The sequence below is a fragment of the Nicotiana sylvestris genome, chromosome 6 (genome assembly GCF_000393655.2).
Source record: "Nicotiana sylvestris chromosome 6, ASM39365v2, whole genome shotgun sequence".
In the NCBI taxonomy this organism is placed as follows: Eukaryota; Viridiplantae; Streptophyta; class Magnoliopsida; order Solanales; family Solanaceae; genus Nicotiana; species Nicotiana sylvestris.
Window position 1 is genome coordinate 177815884 of NC_091062.1, and position 25443 is coordinate 177841326.

The window sequence follows — 25443 nt, forward strand, 5'->3', positions numbered from 1 at the left end:
TCAACTTTCCTTTTGAAGTCTGCGAACCAGAAATTCTAAGTAAGGAATTCTGTTAACCCGGGAGAAGGTGTTAGGCATTCCCGAGTTCCGTGGTTCTAGCACGGTCGCTTAAACCATTATAATTGGCCTATTATTTGATTTTAATACATGTTTTAGACTATGGTACAATTTTAAATTATCAATCACTTTAATTAATTTTAAAGAATATTTAATGTCGTCTAAAACATGCCTTTGGACCGCGCCACATGAAATGCACCCGCAATCCGAAACACATTTTATTCAACATTATTAAGATTTGGATTTGGGTCACATAAAATGCGCACTCGAATTTAAGAAGGTAATATTATTAAAATAACGTGCCTAAAGCAACTATGCGTTGTTAACTTTGCGAGGGCCATGGAAATTTGCTAAATGGCTCGCCTCGGATTCAAAGGATTAAAATCGATTAAGTGAGGGCCATCATGCTCCAACTAATTAACGAAATCTAAATCATTATGCACTAAAGAGTTGGGATTTTTAACCTTTTTTTAAAATCTAATGTTTATATTAGCCTAAACAGAAATTTTCGCGTTAAAGAAAAGGACAGATCTGATTGTTAACTGGCTCATGCCATCTTCAGCAAATGAAAAGGAAATTTGAAACAAGCAGGCCCGATATGATGAAGCCTGCAACTCCGTTTTAAGTGGCCTCATGATCCAAAGCCCAAATAATAGCCCAATCTTTTGAGAACTAAGGCCTGAGGAAGACCAGACTCGAGTTCGAGTCTCTAGGCGCATAAATGGCAGCTGAAATCAGAAATATTGACATGGTACCAGCAGAGCATTCAATAACAATCAATCATGCTAGAATCAACCTTCAACTAATTTCAAAGGACAATTTCAAATGTGCTTAAAACCTCTGTTCAATACCTATAATTGACAAATAGAATTGTATGGGACTCTCCAATGAACAAATGCAAATCTAAACATCAATCTTAAACTAAATATGTTTTTTAAAAAAGCACATCATAAATAAGTCAATGCACAGCTTGACTCTTAAAGTAACTTGAATCATTTTCCTTTTCTTTTAAGCATGACTTCTATTGATTACTACTTAAGAAATATTCAGTTACCCATTGCATGAATGCAATGCTATTGAAATACAACGAAATATGCTGTAATAACCAGATGCATTACATAGCAGGAAGAGACCTAATAGAATCTGCACGATCTAACATGGTCGAATGCACAATCTAATGACCAAACTAGTTATTCATAGAGTTTTCCAGAATAATGCCAGATAAACAACATCTAGCTACAAGATACTTGATAGAAAATTGATTTCCCATCGAGTACAACCAAATATAGCTCTCAGAAGGGTATTGTCAGCATCCAGCAGAATTCAATGCACTAGATAACTCAATAATTCAAAAAAAGAAGAAGATGAAATTAAGCTATGAACAAAACAAGTTGAGACTGTGCTTAAAACTCCCAATTTCCATTTCATACTTCAACTAAAGCTTCACATTAAATAGGATTCAGGAACATGTACCTAATTATAGCAAAACAAAACCAGAAAAATCAAGCTTGAGGTCAGAGAGAAGCAGCAGCAGTAAACCAAACAAACAGGAAGTAACAGTAGAAGTCAACTCAAGATCAACAATGGAACAGTGATCTAACAACCCTCAAATCATCTTTTAATCCCAGAATAAGCTAGAAATTCTTCGAAGGTTTCAAAATTGAAAGACTAAACTTGCAGAATTAGATCAACTTCTACCCAAAATGCAAGAGTATTCAAGTATTTTTTTAGCTTAGCCGTCCGCAACCTTTTTAGAATTTTTTAGTCCCTCCAATCTCTGCCTTGAGCCTGAAGAAAGAGTGCCTTTATAGGCAAGCTTTTAGGGCAGTAGGTGGGATTCAGTTTATTGCACTTTTACCCTTTTGATATTTTTATTCTTTCTTAGATAGCCTTAGGTTCAAAAATCAAATTTCGCATTAGTCCTCACCCCAGCTTCTTGGAAGTTTCCTCAATCAGTTAAAAGAGATTCCCTTACCTAAATTCCCCAAACTAACCCTTAAACCTCTGTCAATTACCCCAGCCTATCTCACGGGTCTAGTTGACCCAATAACTTAAACCCAATTGAGCGGGCTTCCCTTGAAAATGGGTCAAAAATGACCCCAAAGCCCAAAGCCAATCAGAAAATCCATTTGGTAATTCATGAAAAGCAGAAGAAGAAACCAATTAAATAATTTCAAAACCAAAATCTAAACTAAACGACTGATTTAAACCAAATAATGAGCTAGAATTAACTATATTACCAAGTCAACAACATCTAATTAAACTAATCATACGACTAAAAATCAGAACCTTAAAATCATGAATGACAATTAAGCATGACGAGTGAATAAAACAACGTTTAAAAGTTGAAAGGAAAACTGAAACACAGTCGGAACAAATACAGACATGGTTCGATCTAGTAGAAGAAAAAAAAGAAAAGAAAGCCTAGGTTCAGAACCTTGGTCAATTTTCAGTCTATCCACGAAAAAATGAGAAGAAAGGAAGTGGACAAAATGGACAGAAAAGATAAGAGAAGAGAGGACTTACCAACTCAAATAAACACTTATGTATGCCCTAATTTAAACAAAATTGATGCTAATCGCTTGTTCTTTGTCAAGAACAAGCGGACAACATTAATTTTGCCTTGAATTAGATTTCAAAACTCTGGAAACTGGAAGCCTATGTCATGCATGCCACATATTCAAGAGATTCTGATTTTGGGCTTTTAAAGCTTCAACTTCGATTCAAGATTCGACGAAAGTTAGGGTGATTCGAGGGAAAAGAGTGACAGATTTGGGACAAGGAAGGCTTGGGGGTTCTTTGGTGTTAGTTTGGGGTCGATTGGTAGTGGCGCCGCCACCGGAGAAACTATGGCGGCGCTAGGGTTCCGAGTTTTAATCTGATATTCGAGGAGCTCAGGCCAGATTTAAGGGAAAGTGAATGGGGATTTGGAAAGAGGGGGTGAGGAGAGTATCTGGTGTTAATTTCATGGCGATTGGACGTCGGCCGCCGCCGTGGGCGATTTCCGGCAGGCGGCAGGCGGTGGCATTACGTGAGAGACTGAAGGGGTTGTGAGAGATGAGTGAGGGGGTAGGGGGTCTGATTTCGTCCGTTTAATAGTTAGAGGAAGTTAGTTCTGGTTCGTTAGATTTACAAGGATCAACGGCTCAGATTTTTCAATTCAGGAACGACGCCGTTTGGATTTTGAGGGGGTTGGACCGGGTATTGGAGCGGGTTTGGGCCAGGGTTGATGGGTGTTTGAGGGATAATTCATTTGGGCCTGAGGAAAATCGAATAAAAGGGCCCAAAATCTGATTCTTTTTAACTTTTTTCTTTTTATTTTCTTTTCTTTAATTCTTTTCTTTTTCCAATTAAAAATAAAAACCTAAATTAAATCTCAAAACCATATTATCCTACCGAATTAAATTAATTAACTCTAAATAATAATTAATACAACACAACTAATTAAATACCAAATTAAAAGAAAAACTACAAAAATTCGATGCTAAAAATTAAATAATGCAAAAAATGAGTTATTTTTGTTATTTTTCTATTTTTGTAAAACACTAATTTACCAATTAATATAAAATGTAAAATTAAATCTTAAATGCAATGCGTGATATTTTGGTATTTTTCATGATCTAAATAAAACTTAAACATGCACAAAATTGTAAACAATTAAATAAAATTCAACAAAATTCCTAAAATGGTAAATAATTAACAAAATCTATTTTCTTGGAATTTTATAGGAGTATTTCATATAGGGCAAAAATCACGTACTTACATTAATCAAACAGAAAATGAAAGTAGACTCAAATCTATCTCAGGATTAGTATTCTAAATCCCAAATGACCCCTATATAAAATGTGTCTTTTTTTTTGTTTGTTTTAAAAATAGAATAAGAAATCAACTTTTGAATTAACATAAAAGAATTAATACCCCTAGCCCACAACTATTAAAACGAAATTTTCTTGATCCCAATATAAAGTGTGTCTGATTGGTACTGTTTACCGCGAAAATGGTAATTACAATTAGATTTCATTTTGTGGTTCTAAAAAATGTGATCTATATTTATGCTAGTTGTTAAGCAATGGATGCTAAGTGAAGGACTTGGAAACAAGATGATAGCTTGAAAACAATATAATAATCAAACTGAATGGCTAATAATCGGGGTCTCGAGCTTGCATATTCGGGGCCTCGAGGTCGAGTCGGATTCCCTGCCGAGGATAGTCGATGGAGGACTAACAATTATGATAAATTCAATGGTGGCTCTTTATGGCCAATAATAAGCAATAAATGAAGAACAATAAATAGAACGCAATAAATATAAGTAGTGGAGCCAAGAGAATTTGTTAGAAAGCAGAGAGAATGTTCTTGTCTTTTCAATATTATGTCTCAGATCCCCTTTATATATGAGGGGGAAATCCTTATATGACATGTGTAGTTATTACATAAAGTGACTGGTACAACCACTCAATCAGCCTGGTGCAGGCTGTCACTGTTTGCGCAGGCGATGTCAGAAAGTACTGCTCCTAGGGAACTTCCCGCTTACTTGCAACAAGCACCGATTCATTCTGCCCCGACACCGGGCACAAAAAATCCCCGAAGGCATCGGACCCCGGGCTGTTCTCCGGGCCCTTTGAGATGAGATTACGCAATACCTTATCGACCGTAAAATTGATCTTCCCGATTTTAGCCGTATACAGATAGTCCACGCGTTTCTTAGAGTAAAACGAAGGGAAACATCCTCGAGATCTTGCCCCTCCGGCGCCTCCATCGAAACAAATAGTTATGTCCTGCCAAATGACTAATGTAATAGGCAGGGCTTCTAAAGGTCGCGTCCACACAATCCTCAAAGACTTTGAATTAATTATAGTGGTTGGCTGCCTTTTGGTCTGCCCCAACCGCATATGTTAGGCTTCTATAAGTATCATTTCTTCGCCCCTCCCTTTCTACTGCATCATCAGGCTCCCAACAGAGTTTTTCTTTCTTGTTACCTCTCTCCCGCGCCTTTTCCCGAAAATTTCTTCTTTGTAATCCCCTGGTAAAAATGGTGAACACTTCCACCTCCATCCCTAAGGGAGATGTGCCTTCCTCTTCCACACTCTCTTCTGAGGGTAAAGCGACAGCGTCTCCTAGCGTTGGAGAGTTCATTCTAGGGGCCTTTAAGACGACCTCTAATTTTAAGGTCGAGAGACCTTCTATGAAGCCGGGGTAATGCGAATCCGTGTCCCAATACGTCAGTTTAATAACGGACATCGAAAGGGTGAAAATTGACTGTTGCTGGGGAGACGTGGTACTAGTGGAGGTTCCTTCTCGGGGGGAGGACATAACGATGTATAAGGCCGTCTTCCTCAGTGTGTATACTTATCCATTTACCCTCGGCCCGTCGGTGCCCTCCATGACTTCGATAGACCCCGCGATCTTCAACTTTTGCAAACCATATCAAGTGACTCTCGGCCAAATTAATCCGTTATTTTGGCGTATCGTTTACATGACCAGATATTACGTGAATATGATCGAGGGGATGCCCTTCACCCTTGACCATTTGATTAGAATGTACAGTCCCCGACTCTTTTGCGGGGGCTTGATTAAGCTGCATTGCCGGGCCTCGAGGGCCCTCTTTGCTTGCACCGATGAGGTTAAGAATGGGGGGTAGATGAGCTATTTCATCCGAGTTAGGACTTCGGACTTGATTCCTACAGAGAGGATGTAGTTCACCGAAAGATAGAACACGAAGCGTAAGTAGGCATATTTAATTAACTGCCCATTTCTTTCTTTTGGATACATTTCTTCGTGGACTGACTTCCTCCGCTGATACAGCTGTCGCGGCGTACCCTGATGCGGTAAGTAATCTTTCAGGCTGGGTAGCTAAACTGGACTCGATCTGCCCATACGTCGAGCGCGTATGGCACGATTTATACAAGGCTCGATGGGAAGCCAAGGATCACTGTGGGATTTCATTTTCTGCTATAGTTTCAGTTTTACAAAGGTTGTTACTAATTGTACTCTCATTCCCTATGCTTGTTTTTGTACTTGGGCAGGTCTGGGGGAGTTCTTCTTGATGAGAGAAATTCTGCCTGGGAAAGCGGGTGGCCCAACACTCGATGAAGAGAGGAAAAGACGAGGGGGATCGCCGGCTTGTCCTCCGAAATCCAAGAAAACCAGAATGGAAGATCCTATGTATGGTTCAACGGTCTTAATTCTAGAAGGGTTGGGGAGTCCTCGAGCTGGAGGCGAAAGGAAAGATGATCCTTTGTCAGCACCCGAAGGGGGAGAGGATTTGACTACCTCTCATACTATTGAGTTGGCGGCGTTCGAATCGCGGCTCGGTTCCGTCGCTGCACCGCTTCAGGCTGAAGAGGCTTGCGAGGGTATATTAGATGCTATTGCCGACGACCAAAATTTCCCTCGAGCCGAGGTGCTTTTGGCAGGCGATCTAGGGGAGCCCAATTCCGAAGCTCTTCAGAAGCAAGGGGCAGCCCCCATTGGCCTAGTCGATGTCGTTGAAGTGAGTGATTCCCCTTCTGAATCGGCCTTTCCTCCGAGGGAAACACAAGATATCCATAATATAGAGTCTCTCGGCGTGGGGAAGCCCGTGGGTGATAAAGATGTGTTCGAAAAGCCTTCTGCTGCGCCTGAGGAAAAGCCTGAGCCTGATATTTTGCTTATTTTTACCGAGATCGATAGGCTATATGAGCAGGTAATCTATTTGTACACTCTGCTTGGTGCCCCGACCTTTGCCTTTCTAAACTTTTTTCTTCCATGGTTCCAGGCCAAGGTGCTTTATGACCAAACGTTTACCAATTTTGAAGCCGAGCTGACTTGCCGCGAGGGCGAACATAAGAAGCTTACCTGGGAAGCCGATGAGCTCAGGGCTCTTTCTACCAAGAGGGAGGAAGAACTTCATGGCTTTCGGGATTGCTTGGATGCGGCGTCCCGGGAAAAGGCTCATCTTACTGAATAGGTTACATAGCTCTTGTCTATTTTTTGTCTGTATGTCTGACTGAATTCCATATTTTAATATCTTTGGGTAAATTTTCACAGTTTAAGGAGAAGGATGTCCTTATGGGGAAGGAGCTCTGAGCCAGGGACTCTGAAATTCTTGAGCTCAAGCGACATCTGAGTGAGGTAATCTTTGAGAGAGATGTCCTCCGAGAAGAGGTGGTTTCGATCGGGTATTGTCTCGAAGATGCGAGGGCTAAGAGCAACAAGCATAAGGATCTCCATGCTGCGTTAGTTGCTACGCTATCCGATGTTAGGGCTGAGGCCGAGGCGCTCGTGACCTTGCATAAGGAGGACGCCGCTACTGCAAATGCTTAGGCTCGGAAGGTGTCCGAAGAAGCCGAGCTGCACCAGACCCAAGCTGTGAATCACGCCTGGTTAGAATCTCAGAGACAGACGCTCGAGGACATACACGTGGGGGGCATGGATTTAATTACCGAGGTTGAGAGGGTGAAGTCCCTAGAAGAGGAAGTTGCGGCCCTGCTTCCTTCCGAAAGCGAGTCGGTCAGCGACTCAAGAGGTGACAAAGATGGAGGCGAGGTCCCTGAAGGGGAGGAGGCCATTGGAAACCCGGAGGCTAAGGCCGAAGTTGCTGAAAGCGTATCTTCTGCCATCGAAGACATAGCTCTGGTGCTAGATTAAGGTTTTCATTTGATTTCTGCCTTTGCAAGGGCTTCCAGATGTAGGCTTTGTATTTGTACTCTTATGTATCTTTTATATGTGTGTCAATTTTTTTACCTTTTTCTGAACTTGTGGCATTTGTTGGCAATTGATCTGAAGTTGTGGGTCTCAATTTTAGACCCTTGGATTCCTGCTACCATCGAGCATTTATCAATGGTCGAGAATTGATCTGTGAGTCTGTCGTATTGGCTCCGAGGTCTTTTGCGCGAATTTTTTAGATTCTCACGCGTCGGGTTGGTATGACCTTTTAATGTAAGCTGGCATCATAGGCTCTTATGCTTTTGCTATTAGGCATATTCGGTTAACTTCTTCGGGTTCAGTCTCCAAATCGGGTTTCGGCTCGAGCTTATTGACCCTTAAATTTTCGAATTTAAAGCTGGCCCTTAGGCTCCTATGCATTAGGTCGGTACGAACTCTTGTATGGGCTGGTGACAGTGGCTCTTACGCATTGAGTCGGTATGACCTCTTATATGGGCTGGCGATAATGGCTCTTACGCATTAGGTCGGTATGACCTCTTATACGGGATGGCGATAGTGGCTCTTACACATTGGGTCGGTATGACCTCTTATATGGGTTGGCGATAGTGTCTCTTACGTATTAGGTCGGTATGACCTCTTATATGGGTAGGAAACAGTGGCTCTTACGCATTAGGTTGGTATGACCTCTTATATGGGCTGGCAGCAATGGCTTTTACGTATTGGGTCGGTACAACCTCTTGTATGGGCTGGCGGCAGGGGCTCTTACGCATTGGGTTGGTACGACCTCTAGTAGGCTTTATTTTTCCCTCGTTAACAACAACAACAACAACAACCTAGTGAAATCCCACTAATGGGGTCTGGGGAGGGTATTATGTACGCAGACCTTACCCCTACCCCGAAAAAGCAGAGAGGCTATTTTCGAAAGACTCTCGACTCAAGAAGACAAAAAGACAAAAAGACAAAAGAAGACAATATTAATAACACCACAGAAATAATATGGAAAAAAAATATGAAAAATAAGAACAACATAAAATCAAGAAGAATGATACAAAGCAAAAGCAAAAAAGTATCCCTACCAAACTAGTCTCACAAAGTTATGGCATAAGATAAGGCTCAACTACCTCCTAACCTACAACCCTAATACTCGACCTCCATATGTTCCTATCAAGTGCCATGTCCTCGGAAATCTGAAGCCTCGCCATATCCTGCCTAATCACCTCCCCCTAATACTTCTTAGGCTGCCCTTTACCTCTTCTCGTGCCCTCCATAACCAGCTGTTCGCACCTCCTTACCGGAGCATCTGGGCTTCTCCTCTGAACATGCCTGAACCACCTTAGCCGTGCTTCCCGCATCTTGTCATCAATGGGAGCCACGCACACCTTCTCCCGAATATCATCATTCCTAATCTTATCCATCCTAATATGCCCGCACATCCACCGCAACATCCTCATTTCTGCTACCTTCATCTTCTGGATATGTGATTTCTTAATCGGCCAATACTCAGCCTCATACATCATGGTCGGCCTAACCACCGCTTTATAGAACTTACCTTTGAGTATTAGTGACACTCTCTTGTCACACAATTCTCCAGATGCTAACATCCACTTCATCCATCCTACCCCGATACGATGTGTAACATTCTCATCGATCTCCCCTCCCCCCTGGATAACCGACCTAAGGTACTTGAAGCTATCTCTACTCGGGATGACTTGTGATTCAAGCCTCACATCCACACCCACTTCCCTCTGCTCAGCGCTGAACTTACACTCCAGGTATTCTGTCTTTGTCCTGCTAAGCTTGAAACCCTTAGATTCAAGAGCTTGTCTCCTAACCTCCAGCCTTTCGTTAACACCGGTTCGCGACTCATCAATCAGAACTATGTCATCGGCGAATAGCATGCACCATGGCACATCCCCTTGAATTTGATGTGTTAACGCGTCTATCACCAGGGTGAATAGGAACGGACTGAGTGCAGAACCTTGGTGTAACCCCATAACAACCGAAAAATCCTCAAAGTAGCCTTCTACTGTCCTAACCCGAGTCTTTTCCCCATCATACATGTCCTTAATCGCCATAATCTAGGGAACTCACACGCCTATTTCCTTCAAGCTTCTCCAGATAACTTCTCTAGGAACCTTGTCATATGCTTTTTCTAGGTAAATAAACACCATGTGTAGGTCTTTCTTCCTATCTCTGTACTATTCAACCAACCTCCTAACAAGGTGTATAGATTCTGTAGTAGAACGGCTCGGCATGAAACCAAACTGGTTGTTGGAAACAGACACCATCATCCTCAACCTTGCTTCAACCACCCTCTCCCATACTTTTATAGTATGACTCAGTAATTTGATAGCCCTATAATTATTACAACTCTAGATATCACCATTGTTCTTATACAGTGGGACCACCATACTCCACCTCCACTCATCTGGCATCCTCTCCGCCTTAAAAATAGCATTCAACAACCTAGTCAACCACTCCAAACCTACTTTCCCCACACACTTCCAAAATTCTACCAAAATCTTGTTAGGCCCGATCGATTTGCCCCTACTCATCTTACTCATAGCTCCCATGATCTCCTCAACCCTGATGTGCCTGCAGTACCCAGAGTCACTATGACTCTCGGAATGCTCAAATTCACCGAGCACAATATCTCGATCCCCTACTTCGTTAAGAAGTTTTTGAAAGTAAGTCTTCCATCCCCTCTTAATCTAGGAATCTTCAATCAATACTCTACCATCGTCGTCCTTGATGCATCTCACTCAGTTTGAATCTCGAGCTTTCCTCTCTCTTAGCTTGGCCAGCCTAAATAACTTCTTCTCCCCTCCTTTTCCCCTAGTTCCTCGTACATACTACTATAAGCCGCAGTCTTAGCATTTGTGACCGCCAGCTTCGCTTCCTTCCTAGCTACTTTATACCTCTCCATGCACGCTCGCCTCTCCTCCTCACCTATTCTCCCCACTAATGTCTGGTACACCTCTTTTTTCGCTACCAATTTACCTTGTGCCACTTCATTCCACCACCAGCCTCCTTTGTGCCTGCCAGAGACGCTGGTCGAGACCCCTAACACCTCTATCACAGCCTCTCTTATATAGTTTGCTGTCGTAGACCACATAATGTTCGCATTAACACTGCTCCTCCAAGATCCCATAGTCGGCAACCGCCCATCCAACTCTTGGGATTTGTCCTAAGTTAAGGTTCCCCACCTGATTCTCGGTCTTCCTCGAGCATACATTTTCCTCCTCTTCACCATAATACTAATGTCCATCACCAAAAGCCTATGTCGCGTCACGAGTATCTCACCTAGAATCACCTTGCAATTCTTGCATAACCCTCTGTTACGCCTCCTGAGAAGGAGATAGTCAATCTGAGTCTTCGCCACCATATTTTGAAAAGTAACCAAATGCTCCTTCCTCTTTGGAAAGCAAGAGTTAGCAACCACCATTAATGAGGTTCCTACTTCATGCCTCTCCCCAAAACCTAAGCCTCCATGCACTTCGTCATATACACCTGTGGTCGACCCAATATGGCTATTGAAATCCCCTCATATGAATAACTTCTCAGTAGGTGGTACATGACGTATAATCTCATCCAACCCCTCCCAAAAGCACCGTTTAACCTCCTCATCTAGGCCCGCATGTGGCGTATAGGCACTAACGATGTTTAGGATGCACTATCCAACCACCAACTTAATAATCATCAATCTATCATTCACTCATCTAACCTCAACCATAGACTCTCTAAGTTCCCTATCCACCAAAATACCCATTCCATTCTTACCCTTCTAGGTTCCAGAGTTCCAAAGTTCATACCCCGTCCGTGTCCCTCGCACTCGACCCTGCCCACCTTGTCTCCTGGACACACGCTATATTGACCCTCCTCTTCTGGAGGATCTTCGCCAACTCTATAGACTTACCTGTCAATGAACCTACGTTCTATGACCCAATTCTCAAACGATGGACACCCTTGTTCCCTTTACCTCCCTTGCCTCCCAACCCACCCCCTAGCCCCCGCCCTACCTTTCCCTCGTTAAGGACTTTTGAAATTATGTTTGCCTGATTCTTTGATGGTTTGATAAAAACCTCAATTGTGAGTCGTTATATGGCGATGATCGATCGCCCCGGGAGGTTTGGCTTGGTGGCTAAGTATCTAAAAGCCTATAAGTTTGGAGCTGACATGGCCGAAGCTCTTTTGCTTATGTCGAGGGTAGCCTGTTTCACCAATTCTTTTCGAAGTATTTTCGAAGTAATTGAAGGCCACTAATTTTATAGCGACGGTCGGGCGTCCCCGAGTCGTGTTAGTTTGGCTGGTACAACCTTGTGACCGTAGTCATTGTGTTTGGCCAGAGCCTTTCAGTTCCCTAGTGAAGCAGTTTCGGCGTTTATATTGAGGGTATGCCTTTTTAGAGGTCTTACAAGTTCGATATATAGCCTTAACTTTAAGATCGGGATTATGCCTTTTATATGGTCTTACAAATTTTTGCATGCCTTTGAGGTCTTACAATTTTGGTTACTTGGTACAAGTATGGTTCATGCCTTGCTTGAGGTCTTAGTGTTTTGGTTACTTGGTACAAGTATGGTTCATGCCTTGCTTGCGGTCTTATAGTTTTTGTTACTTGGTACAATTATGGTTCATGTCTTGCTTGAGGTTTTACAGATATTATTGTTGCCTTATATAGGTCTTACGAGACAGAGGCTGCCCACATGAGGTCTTATGGCCTCGGGTTTTTGATAAGTCGATGGGGGTGGCGATTGGCGGCAGTCCCCGAGTTTTCGAAAGTTTTTTGGCTCGAGAGCCATTCCTTGAAAACTTGGTATTGCCTCATCGAAGGCTTACGAGTTCTAATCTTCCGACCCGGAGGTCATACGTCCTTGAGTTTTGATGCCAGTCCCCGAGTGCTCGGGAAGTTTTTTGGCCCTAGAGCCGCTTTGTAAACTTTATGTTGTCTCATTGAGGGATTAGCTTCAATTTTTTGACGCCAGTCCCCGAGTGTTCAGGATGTTTTTGGACATGGAGTCATTTTTGCAAAAGAACACCGAACTCCTTAGAAACGTGAAATGCCTTGATGGAGGGGAAAGTATTCTTCGATTACTTGGTATAGGTATACATGTTTTTGCTGTTAAGGGCTTGGTTATTCTATACGGACACGGTTCGTTCGACTGTTTGGCCCGATACATCATTTTCCTATCGAAACCCCATTTAGCACATCTTGGCTTCTCCGAGGAGGTGTTCTTCCGGGGGGATGCCCCCTAGTATTTGAGGTTGATTGAAAAGAAGCCTTGAATACTTGTTGAGTCTTCCTTAGGTAGCATATAGATGTTGCCTCGTTAAAAACCTTGCCAGTAAAACCCTTCTTGGGATTAAAACCCGATCGAAGGAGAAGAGTGCAACGTATGCTTTTGGAACCTAAGGCCTTTGAGTTGGAAAGTGCTTCGGCCGTTTCGATTGAATACCTGCACTTAGGTTAGTATAAAATGTAACTGAAAAATGGAGATGATCATACCTTAGTGCTGACGCCGCTTCGGACCTCGATATGATTCAATCGTTTGTTATGAGACTCGATAAGGTCCTTTGTTTTGTTTAGTGGGGCGTAGCCGAGAATGTATCTTGTTATCATTATTTTAGTGTTTTCTTATCCTTTGGTTCCTTCGATGGTGGAGGTATTGGTGTTGGTGCCACATCGTACACCGCGAACATCTCTCTTGCCGCATGCTATTCCCTGTAGACCGTTTTTATCCCATCCTTTGTCGAGAATTTCATCATTTGATAGAGGGTGGATGGTACTGCTCTCATGCTGTGTATCCATTGCCTTCCGAACAAGGTGTTGTACCTCATGTCTCCTTCGATGACGTGGAATTTGGCATTTTGGGTTGTGCCGGCCACGTTGACTGAGAGGGTGATTTCCCCTTTCGTTGTTTCGCTCGCCATGTTGAACCTGTTGAGGACTTGAGAGGCAGACACGATTTGATCAAGCAGTCCGAGCTGCTCTACCACCCTCGACCTGATAATATTGGCCGAGCTACCTGGATCCACAAGTACACGTTTAATTTAAAATGTATTTACAAGAAAAGAAATTACCAGTGCGTCGTTATGGGGCTGAGATAGATCCTCGATGTCTTTGTCGCTGGATGTGAGGGCGTCCTCGGGTATATAGCCTTGAGTTCGTTTTTCCATGGTGATGGATATTTTTGTTCTCCTGACCATGGGTTCCTGTGGAGCATCGATACCTCCAAAGATCATGTGGATGACATGTTGTGGCTCATCTGTTTCACTCTTTTTGGTCGCCTCTCTTTCCCAGAACTAATTTTTGGATCGGTCGCTGAGGAATTCCCGGAGGTGACCTTTGCTGAGTAGTCAGGCTACTTCTTCCTGGAGTTGTCAGCAATCTTCGATCATGTGACCATGCGTGTTGTGAAATTCACACACTAAGTTATGGTTCCTTTATGAAGGATCTGATTGTACAAGCCTTGGCACCTGGTGTCTCTGATTTTACTGATGGTGAATACGATGTCTGAAACGTCGACGTTGAAGTTGTATTCCGATAAGAGGGGCACCTCCGTCGGCCCTGTGTGCCTATCAAATCTAGCTCTGCTAACAAGTCCCCGAGGATTTTGTCCTCGATCCATCCTTCGGTCATTGTGGGGTATGTTGCACCTTAGGGCGTTTCTTTTATCTTTAGTGTATGGTTGGTATCTCTCTTTATTCGGCTTCGACTCCTTCGCCGGAAGCTTGCTAGGATATACCGAGCCCGAGGGGACTCCTAGTTGGTCGTCTTCGACCCTCATATTTGATTGGGATCGGTTGTGGACGTCCGACCAAGTCACGACGAGATACTCGACTAAGTTCTGCTTAAGTTGTTTTGAAGCTACCGAGCTTCCCTTATTCAAACCTTGAGTGAAGGCCTGCACCACCCAGTCATCGGAGACCACTGGTAGTTCCATTCGTTCCATTTGAAAGCAAGATACGAACTCTCGCAGCATCTCGTTCTCCCTTTGCTTGATTTTGAAGATGTCTGATTTCCTTGTAGCTACTTTGATGGCACCAGCATGTGCCTTTATGAAAGAATCTTCCAGCATGGCAAATGAATCTATCGATTTTGGGGCTAGGTTGTGATACCACATCATTACCCCTTTTGAAAGCGTCTCTTCGAACTTTTTCAGTAGTATGGACTCGATATCATCATCCTTTAGGTCGTTGCCCTTCATTACACAAGTGTAAGCAGTGATGTGCTCGTTGGGGTCCGAGGCCGTTGTACTTCGGAAGGTCGGGCATTCTGAACTTCTTTGGAATGGGTTTTAGGGCCGCTTCCTATGGGAACGACTTTTGTATAAACTTCTTCGAATCTACACCTTTCAGAATCAGAGGTGCGCCCGGAATTTGATCGACCCTAGAATTGTTGGTCTCTACCTTCTTGTCATTGGATTTTATCTTCTTTTCGCTCGACTCGATCCTCTTTGTGAGGTCCTCGAGCATCTTTATGATGGCGGGGTCGACTGGCGACCCGTTGTTGCTTGATCTTTCTGGTACCTACTCGGCACGGGGAGCCGTTTTCGGAGCTACCGTCCTGGAAGTCTTTTGGTGGCTTTGCAGTTGAGCAGTCGCCAGCTGTTGTGCTTGTAACATTTTGAATATGACGTGAAGGCTAACCCCTTGTTCTTCCTGAGTCGGGGTTTTTTGAGCTTCTTGTTGATCTTCCTAGTGTATGCTCCTGTTGGTGTGGGAGCTTATTTCGACGTGTTGAGCGTTGCGTGAGACCACGTCCACAGTAATTGATTCTGGTGCATTCTCAGGGTTTCATGGTGGTACACCAACACCTGGAACATCCACACCATTCTCTCCATGGTCCTCAAGATTGTTGCTTTCACGTGCGTTTACCGAGTTAGACATTTCGACCTGAAATCAAAGATCTTGGACAAGAAAAAGTGTGAAAGGTAACTTGTGTTATGCAGTAAACCAGCAAGAAAATAATCACTGTTATTTTTAGCCCCACGATGGGCGCCAAACTATTTACCGCGAAAATGGTAATTACAATTAGATTTGATTTTGTGGTTCTAAAAATACGTGATCTATTTTTATGCTAGTTGTTAAGCAATGGATGCTAAGTGAAAGACTTGGAAACAAGATAATATCTTGAAAACAATATGATAATCAAACCGAATGACTAATAATCGGGGCCTCGAGCTTGCGTATTCGGGGCCTTGAGGTCGAGTCGGATGCCATGCCGAGGATAGTCGATGGAGGACTAAAAGTTATGATAAATTCAATGGCGGCTCTTTATGGCTAATAATAAGCAATAAATGAAGAACAATAAATAGAACACAATAAATATAAGTAGTGGAGTCAAGAGAATTTGTTAGAAAGCAGAAAGAATGTTCTTGTCTTTTCAATATTATGTCTTAGATCCCCTTTATATATGAGGGGAAAATCCCTATATGACATATGTGTAGTTATTACATAAAGTGGCTAGTACAACCACTCAATCAGCCTGGTGCAGGATGTCATTATTTGCGCAGACGATGTCAGAAAGTACTGCTCCTAGGGAACTTCCCGCTTACTTGCGACAAGCACCGGTCGTTCTGCCCCGACATCGGGCACGAAGAATCCCCCAAGGCATCGGACCCTGGGCTGTTCTTTGGGCCCTTTGAGATGAGATTACGCAATACCTTGCCGACCGTAAAATTGGTCTTCCCGATTTTAGCCGTATACAGGTACATTTTGGACTTACTATCGATGGTCAATTGGAACAAGGTCTAGGTGAGGTGTCTAAATAAAAAATAGTGATAATTTTAAGTATCCCCATATGAATTCAACCTAAATTAAAAGGGGATAGAAGAACTAAAAACAAAAATTAAGGAAATTAGTGTATTTTCAGTTTTGTAGAATACATGAGCGAAAAGGATATTATTTGTCTTAAATGAAGAAAAAAAAAAGGGTGAGAAGGCATTAATGGAACTTTTGTGAACTTCTCAATTGGAGTTTAGAGAAGTCAGATATATGCTTATCAAACTGAAATGACACTTCGGTTATTGAATTTTACTCCAACGGTTGCAATTTAAAATTATACTACTATTTTATATTAGGTGCAGAATTTTAGTTTCTTTTACTGTCCGCACTTTTCGAAAAACTTAAAATCAAAGGCATTTTTTGGTTTTGATTAAAATTTTTTTTTTTTTTGTTAAAGACTAATTCAAAGTTAGAGCATGGAACTTAAATTGTTTAAAACTTGATATTTACTAGTTTTTTTAATTAATATCGATGTGAAGTTAAAATTATATAATAAAATAAGTTTTTTAGTCTTGAGTTAAAGTGGGACTAGTCTTAGAGTACGCGCTTTGCACGTGTATTTATATTAATGGGTATTCAGTTAAAAAATCACATTATGTGTTTGAGTTATTAAATAAAAATTAGAAGAAGGGTATGTTCTTTAAAATGATGAATATCGATCTCTTTGGCAAACTTAATGAAAGAAATCTTGCTCCATCAAAAATTTTAGATGTCTTATTGTGATTTTAAAATTATTCGCATATCTATTACCTAATATTGAAACAAATAAATAAAAAAAATACTTTTATGGTTCTTCAAAGATTTGTTAAATAAAATAAATTGAAAAGTTGAATAATTGAATCTTTTGATATCTCAGAGATTTTGAGAATGAAAAGGTTGGCCCTGTAGCTCACAAAAAAATTGATAAATGGTGGTGCAAAGTCTAAGAATAATTGTTGAGTTAACATCTTTTCAAAAATGACTTAATATACAAAAATATATAAGGAGCTATCATTTATTGAAATGAATGTTAAAAGAAACAAAAAGATAATTATAAATATTAACTCACATTTAAAATAAATTTTATCTACTAATATTTCATCCTTATTGCTTCAAATTTGTATTTTTATCAATTTGACTTTTTAATACTATTACTAACTTTGCTCTATTTTCTGATATCTCACTACCAATGCCTTTTTTTTATATAGAATTAAATCTATGTAGCCTAAGAGTTTTGCCAACTTAAAAAATAATTTTACTTATATAAATTTGAAAAAAAAAAACTGAATTGGATACTTTTAATTACTAATTAGTTAATTAATTTAAGAACTAACCATTGGTTCTCAACCTTAAAGCAAAAATTTATTTTTCTTGATTCTATTCCTTATGAGCTCAAACTTCAAATATTTAAATATAGCTATAATTTCGTCCAAGCATTTAAAACGTGGAAACTCCTTCACACCCTTTCAAATCTTAATTAATATTAGTTTATCTAAATTTAAATTTAATTAGATATTTTTGCAATATAATCTAAGTACCTAGATATTGGAGTTCGTACATTGTTCTAATAAGGAATGATTTAATTCAAATAGTAGATAATCATGTCTACTATTTTATTCTTATTAATTTTAGTTCGTATTTTAATCGATTTTACTCTTAGAGCCCGTTTGGCTTGGCTGATATTGAGTAGCTGATAAGCATTAGGTGCTGAAAAGCACTTTTAAATGCTGAAGTTGATTTAAAAAATAAGCAGTTACTTGTTTGGATAAAAGTGATGAAATTAATAATTAGCATCTCAAGAACTGGGTATACGAAGAGTTTTGTTTTAAAAAGAAATATTTTAGGGATAGAATAGTAAATATTTTGGTCAAACCTAAAGTGCTTATAAGCTGAAATTTGATAAGCTGGGGGAGACCAACTTATGGCTTTTGGCTTATTTTTGACTTATAAGCACTTAACTTATAAGCACTTTTACCAAACCTGTAGATAAGCCAAAAAGTGCTTATAAGCCAATAAACTTAGCCAAACACCCTCTTAGTGCAATATTATAATTGATATTCGTTCTTTACTATTTTTTTCACCATCAATTTTCTTGATCTTGTGGAAACAAATTTGTATATCAAAGTTTTTTGTCAACTAAAAAATTAGTTCTAGTTAGATGATGCATTTGAAAAATAGTTGGATTATATTTTTTTGCTAATAATTAATTCAAAAATTTAACTATTTAATTTTATTGTGACAGTAACTCATTAGATTTTTATTTATGCCAAATTTTAAATTTTGAATTATAACATGAAAAAATGACAATTATGTCACATTACTAAAATAAAGAATAGTTCATATAAGGTAATCGAAATTTAAATTAGTTTTAAAGTAAAAAATTCAATTAACCCAAATGGTTTCCGTGATGTTCCCCTATATTTTCTTACCATCATTGAACGTATATGTGTTGGGTGAGTTTATTAGAGTGTTTAATTAATAGAATTTTAGTTGATGTTAAAATCCTACGTATTAAGAACTTAATATGGAATGATTACAACTATATAAATAAATTTAAATACAAAAATAATTTAAATAAGGTAAAATCTTAATTGATTTGAATTCCTAAATATTAGGACTTGATACATAATTTAATCAAGGAACTAAGTCCTAAATATTAGGAAATAATTTGAATTACTATTTTGTCCAATGTGAAATTTATTTTAAAAGGATAAAAAAAGCAAACGACATTTCGCTAAGGACTAAGTCCTAAATATTAGGAAATAATTTGAATTACTATTTTGTCCAATGTGAAATTTATTTTAAAAGGGTAAAAAAAGCAAACGACATTTCGCTAAAGACTAAGTCCTAAATATTAGGAAATAATTTGAATTACTATTTTGTCCAATGTGAAATTTATTTTAAAAGGGTAAAAAAAGCAAACGACATTTCGCTAAGAGCCTTTGTGCTTTTAATATAGTATATAGATTTACACTATTATAAATATTGGTGTTATTACCTACTTTGACGTTACATTTCAAGTAAAAATAATGAGTAAAAAAAAAAAATTACAATCTTGAAGAGGAGTGGACAGGGTTGAAATCTTCACATTAACCCCTTGACTGAAAATCTCAAATATGTATTATTCACTGCTTGACTTATATCGTATGGTAAAAAAAGATGGGAGATCAACTTCATTTTCCTTTAGCCAACTCAGAATCCGTTGTTGATTGACTTCTGTAAGCCTTTTTAATCATACTCATACAATTATTACTGCATGTAACTTCCACAAAATCTCTCTACTATTTCTTGAAATTTCAATCCCCAATTCGTATCAAAATTATTTCCGTTTCACCCATAAAAGGAACATGTTTCTGAATTCATCACACCCCTTCAGTTCAAATTTTCTTCCACAGATGCATTAGTGTTTATACATAAAATAGTGAAGTGGGTATTAATCACAAAGACGAATCAGCAAAGGAAAATCAAGAAATTGATTGAAATGGATCGTATCGGTGGCTTACCAGATGGTATTCTGATCGCTATACTTAGTTTTCTTGACACTAAAACTGCTGTAAGGACATCAGTATTGTCGAAAAGATGGAAATTGGTTTGGACTTCTCTCCCTGTTCTTGATTTCGAGAATGTTCCTTATTCAAGATGGAAATCACGAATAGAATTTATCTTCTTTGTTAGACATGTTCTTGCTCGTCGTTGTAATTCTCAACTTGTTAAGCTTAGGCTTTCTGTGGACGATATAGTTTACTCATCTTTCAGTGAAGAATGTATGACTTATGCTGCTGATCATAGAGTTAAAAATCTCATAATCTCTGCATTTACTACTGAAAACCCCGTGTTTATACCAACTTGCTTGCTCTCTTCTCAATTTCTTGAATTCTTGGAACTCAATTGTGCGATTCGTTATACTATAACATTGCCAAAAAGTTGGACTTTTACCAACTTGAAGGTTCTCAAGTTGAAGAATTTTGTGTTTAGTGATGACAATTTTGATGATGGGAAAATCTTTTCTGGATGTCCTAAGCTTGAGAGTGTGATTTTGTGCAAATGTGCAATTAAGGGTAGAGGTGAACTTAAGGAATTGGAAATGAAATGCTTGGAGTTAAAGAAATTGGAGATATTATATTGGAGGAGTCCTTTGAGTTGTTATGACATACATAGGATCAATGTGATTGCTCCAAAGCTTTCGTCTTTTGTGTTTAAAGGGCATGTTGCTAAGGTGTGTTTTAAGGAGGATTTGGGTTGTTTAGATAGAGTTTGTATTGACTTGCGGTATCCTAAATGGAACTCCGCTGAAGATCGAAAGAGATGGACTGGTGAATGCTTTATGACCATGTTTGGACAATTCTGCAGCGCGAGGTTTCTATCTTTGTCCATTGACACCGTTGAGGTAACAATAAGACCTTCCCTTTTCTTCTTTTTCTTGTTGAGTGTGTGTTGGGATCGGAGAAGGGGTTCTATTTTCATTTATTAAGACAATAATCTTTCTGTATTTTGAAAAACAAATATTTATAAAGGTGCTAGTTAAGTTATTCATCACGTTGCCATTTTACCGGAAAAGAGTAGACTGTGTATTATCCATCTTTATTTGGAAGCGGGAGGGATATTGGGAGTTGGGTGGGCTAGTTGAAGAATTTGCTCACTGATTGATGTGATTATGTGTATGCCTAGGCTCTCTCTGCTATTTCTGGAATACGTGAATATGTTACTTTTGGCAATTTGAGGCATATAAAGTTCGTAACTGAGGATAGATCTTCATCAGTAACTATGCCCATTAATGCTGTTGCTGACATACTGAAGTGCACTGCTGACGGATACTTGGTGTTCAACGCGTCCGAGGTACTAAACCATGATAGAAACTCGTGTTATTATTTCAATCTCTTTTTCATATTTTACTTTTCTCTTTTGATCTTTTTAGTTTGATATCTCAAATTTCTAGTAGAAGCCCATTCCTGAAGTTCAAAATGAGGGACTTAGAGTGATCGTAATATACAGAAATATCTTCATGAGCAGTTTTTCATAGGAAAAAAGCTTGTGGTCGTCTTATCTGAGGGTGGTTTCCATTGGATTAGGGGTTCTTTACTTGTATATAAACTTCGAGTGACTTCTGTAATTTAGTATCTCAACATCATTACGTGATAGAGAATCTACTCCTACTTAGTAGAATCCTTCTCCATTCTGATTCTACAAAATAGGAGTACTGTTTATCAGCTTTCTTAGATTCTTGTAGTTAAGCTGCTGATAGATATAGCAACTTGGCTTGGATTTGGTTTTCCTAAGATGGCAATTATCTCGCATTCTCCTTCTCTGCTCTATTAAATACTGTGTATCGACTTTTTAGATTCTTGTAATTTGAGCAGCTTATTGATATAGCAACTTGGCTTGAATTTGGTTTTCCTAAGATGGTAATTAGCTTACATTATCCTTCTCTGCTCTATTAAATACTGTGTGTCGACTTTTTAGATTCTTGTACTTTGAGCAGCTTGTTGATATAGCAACTTGGATTTTGAATTTGTTTTTTTTTTCTAATTTGTTGTTGCACTACTTAGATTGCATATAAATTACTTGTTTAGACAATATACTGATCTCCAACTGACCTATTTTAATTTCAAATTGTAGGATAACAAACTATCCACTCTTGGCGAATCATCACATTCAGATGGAAGAAAAGCGAAGAAGGATAGCAACATCATTGATGTACCTATACATCTTATGTCCTACTTACTGGAAATTGCTCCTCGTGCAGAATCTTTGACAGTTGAATTTGCTAAGGTAGTACTACTTACAAACCTCTTCATTATTTGCTCTTTTAAGAAGCAGATACTGGAACAAGAAAAAAAATAATTACTCAAGATTATAAGTTTGAAAAGGACATGATTTTTCTTTGTTATCATTTTAAAAATAGGTATTAATTTGATTTCAGGAATCGTTTGAATGTGTTGAAGTGAGAAGTGATGGGGAAGAGTAGTTTGATATACCAAGATTCACGAAATGTAAGGCCCACTGTCTAATTTTGTCGCGAAAGACACATGTAATGTCCTCATGCTCAATCTTATCATTTTTTGGATTCAGTTAAATGAATAACACATTCTGGAAATACAACTTTTTGGTTTCATGTGTTTACATGTATGGTTTAGTTCGGTTAACTGTAATGTCTGTTACTTCAATCAGGTTTTTTGTAAAGCGAATATTGTGAATTAAACCATAATGAAGATGGTACTGCATACGAGGTTCTTCTTTACGTCTTCCTTAAAACATGCTAGCATAGCGCAGTATATGTTTTCTTGCTGTCAGTTTATTGGAGTTAGTTTACAATCTAAGTTCCTGTTAGAATAAAAGATTTACATATGAGATGAAGCAAAACCAGGTATTCTGTACCTCAACTATCTCATGGTATATGAATGTCCTGCGGCAAAGGAGAGGGAGAAAATGAAGGACCTACAGTCAAGATTTACTTCCTCTATTCTATATTGTTGGTTCCTTATTTTTCTTTTAGATGTCCGTAAGTTGTTTTATTTTCTATAAACAGGAAGTATCGGATATTACTTGCTAGTTTTAGTATCGAAATCATATGTATTATTCTGTCAAAAAATACACAATTTATAGGAGAAAACAAATCAATAAAAATGAAATAATCCCCTGATTCCAGACAAAGGGGTATTTCTAATCTATTCTAATTTAATCCCTAAGAATATGAAACTTTTCTAACTTAGCTAATATGATTTGATCCTATATGATCAGATATTACAAATCAATGTATCAATTTGATTTGATTTGATTAGACAATCATAATAAGATATTACAAATCAACACTCCCCCTCAAATTGGCATGTAGATATCCGACATGCCTAACTTGCTCACAAGACTTTCAAATCTTGGTTTAAACAACCTTTTAGTAAAAAGATCTGCTATCTGCTGATCTGTTGGCACAAATGGCAAGCACACACTTCCTTCATCTAGCTTCTCCTTGATGAAATGCCTATCCACCTCAACATGTTTTGTTCTATCATGTTGAACTGGATTGTGGGCAATACTTATGGCAGTTTTATTGTCACAGTATAGCTTCATTGGTAAAGTTATAGGTCTTCTAAGTTCCTCCATCATTTTCTTAAGCCAAATAATCTCACAGATTCCATGAGCCATAGATCTGTACTATGCTTCAGCAATGCTTCGTGCCACAACACTTTGTTTTTTACTTCTCCATGTCACAAGATTTTCCCAAATAAATGTACAATACCCAGAAGTAGACCTTCTGTCAGTACAGGACCCTGCCGAATCTTCATCTGTGCATGCCTCAATGCTCCTTTTATCACTTTTCTTGAACAACCACCTTTTTCCTGGTGAGCTTTTCAAGTACCTCAAAATTCGATACACAACCTTCTGATGTTCTTTTTTAGGAGAATACATAAACTGACTAACCAAGCTTACCGCAAAAGCTATGTCAGGACGAGTGTGCAATAGGTAGATAAGTTTTCCTACCAACCTCTGATATTGACCTTTGTCAATTGGATCTCCTTCTTTATTCTTGAGCTTTATGTTTGGGTCAAGAAGAGTTTCTGCTGGTCGGCACCCGCTCATCTCCGTTTCTTTCAACAAATCCAGCACATATTTTCTTTGAGATACCATTATTCCCTCCTTCGATCGAGCCACTTCCATGCTAAGAAAATACCTCAAGGGTCCCAAGTCTTTGATTTCGCATTGCCTTCAGTGCGGACCACACAAAACCTAGTGTGGCCGCATTGCATCTTTGCCTGAAAATCAACCTCTCTGAATCTCCTAGTGCGGACCACACAGAATGGTGTGCGGCCGCACTGGGCCTGCTTTTCCTGAACTTGTCTTTGACACTTGTGCAAGTTTCACTCCTTTTGAGCTGATCTTTGACATCTTGTCACTTTGTTGATCAAACCTGCAATCAAGCACAACTTGTGAACCTTTTGGGACTATTTTGTACAAATTTTTAATCAAAACTTAAGCAAGAAGGAGTATAAAATGTATTAAAATCCCTAGTTATCAACTCCTCCAAACTTAAGCTTTTGCTTGTCCTCAAGCAAACAAAATAAGACCCACTCCTTAAGGGAAAATCCAAGAAATTTTTCAGTTGTCCTAAAGTAACCTCATCTAGCATCAATTGGGACTAACAATTGCCCTCAATACAAATGAATCATTAACAACTTTTACTCCTTGAAACACCATGGATTAAGTGCGACACAAGAGCATCAAGAATTGACTCAACACATCAAAGAACTCTTTTCTATTACTTCGGTCATTGTGGAACCCAAACTCACATATCCTCAACTCTCCCTAAGCAATCCTCACCTTTAAGGTAGTGGCACTCAGAACGAGGATAATGGAAATTCACTCATCTCTCTCAAGAAAAAACCACAAGTCCGGCTCTAGGTACCATATGCTTGCCCCTTATGTAAGTATCTACTAATGTAAGCTTCATTCAACTCAAGATCATATAGGGCTTTTGTGGAGATATTGTGAAGGCTTTTGGTTCAGGGTAGGAAATGTTTTGGTCTAAGTAAGTTCCATCTTCCCTTAAACACTTCTTTTGATTCATTTGGCACACATTCACTTGACTCTTTGAGTCATTTCACTTCTTTCTAAGGGGTTAGAGAGAGACACTGTTACTTTTTCTTATGCATTTCAAACCTTTTCTCCTTTTTCAACTTTCCACACATTTAATTCTTTGCTTTTCTTGAATCCCTTTTTGTTCTTTTTCATATTAAACATTCTATTTGCCATTTTACTTTTCTTTCTTTTTCATTGACTTTCCTTTTCTTCATTTTTGTGCTTTTTTACCACTTTGTTGCAATCCTTGTCTCTCCCCCCAAACTTATACTTTTGCCATGTGCTAAAGGAAAGATCAGGTGCCAAGAGAGGGTATCTTTCAGAACGGGTATAGGCTTGTATCATGGTTCTTGAAGGAAATAGGTCTAAGGCTCTAAAGGGTTGACTAGGGATCTTATCATTGGTAGG

General features: G+C 39.2%; 3 protein-coding genes across 3 annotated transcripts; 1 reads left to right on the forward strand and 2 right to left on the reverse strand.

The window, feature by feature from the left end:
• Window positions 1-10492: 10492 nt before the first annotated feature.
• Window positions 10493-10852, reverse strand: LOC138871737 (uncharacterized). Its single transcript, XM_070149635.1, has one exon. It carries the CDS (start codon window positions 10850-10852, stop codon window positions 10493-10495), a length of 360 nt encoding a protein of 119 aa, XP_070005736.1.
• An 8761-nt stretch (window positions 10853-19613) lies between these two features.
• LOC104227237 (F-box/FBD/LRR-repeat protein At5g53840-like) lies at window positions 19614-22702 on the forward strand. Its single transcript, XM_009779441.2, has 4 exons — window positions 19614-20851; window positions 21133-21300; window positions 22081-22233; window positions 22385-22702. Exons 1-4 carry the CDS (start codon window positions 19946-19948, stop codon window positions 22427-22429), a joined length of 1272 nt encoding a protein of 423 aa, XP_009777743.1. The 5' UTR covers window positions 19614-19945; the 3' UTR covers window positions 22430-22702.
• A 911-nt stretch (window positions 22703-23613) lies between these two features.
• On the reverse strand, window positions 23614-24087 carry LOC138871738 (uncharacterized mitochondrial protein AtMg00810-like). The gene has a single exon (XM_070149636.1). The coding sequence runs from the start codon at window positions 24085-24087 to the stop codon at window positions 23614-23616; it is 474 nt and encodes a 157-aa protein (XP_070005737.1).
• Between the last annotated feature and the right edge of the window lie 1356 nt (window positions 24088-25443).

What these genes read in the sequence shown, in the direction of transcription:
- LOC138871737 (XM_070149635.1), bottom strand. Translation starts at nt 10,852, where the DNA reads ATGGGATCTTGGAGGAGCAGTGTTAATGCGAACATTATGTGGTCTACG.
- LOC104227237 (XM_009779441.2), top strand. Translation starts at nt 19,946, where the DNA reads ATGGATCGTATCGGTGGCTTACCAGATGGTATTCTGATCGCTATACTT. An exon ending in TGTCCATTGACACCGTTGAG is followed by an intron (nt 20,852 to 21,132) that starts GTAACAATAAGA and finishes GTGTATGCCTAG; the next exon opens with GCTCTCTCTGCTATTTCTGG. An exon ending in TGGTGTTCAACGCGTCCGAG is followed by an intron (nt 21,301 to 22,080) that starts GTACTAAACCAT and finishes TTCAAATTGTAG; the next exon opens with GATAACAAACTATCCACTCT.
- LOC138871738 (XM_070149636.1), bottom strand. Translation starts at nt 24,087, where the DNA reads ATGGTATCTCAAAGAAAATATGTGCTGGATTTGTTGAAAGAAACGGAG.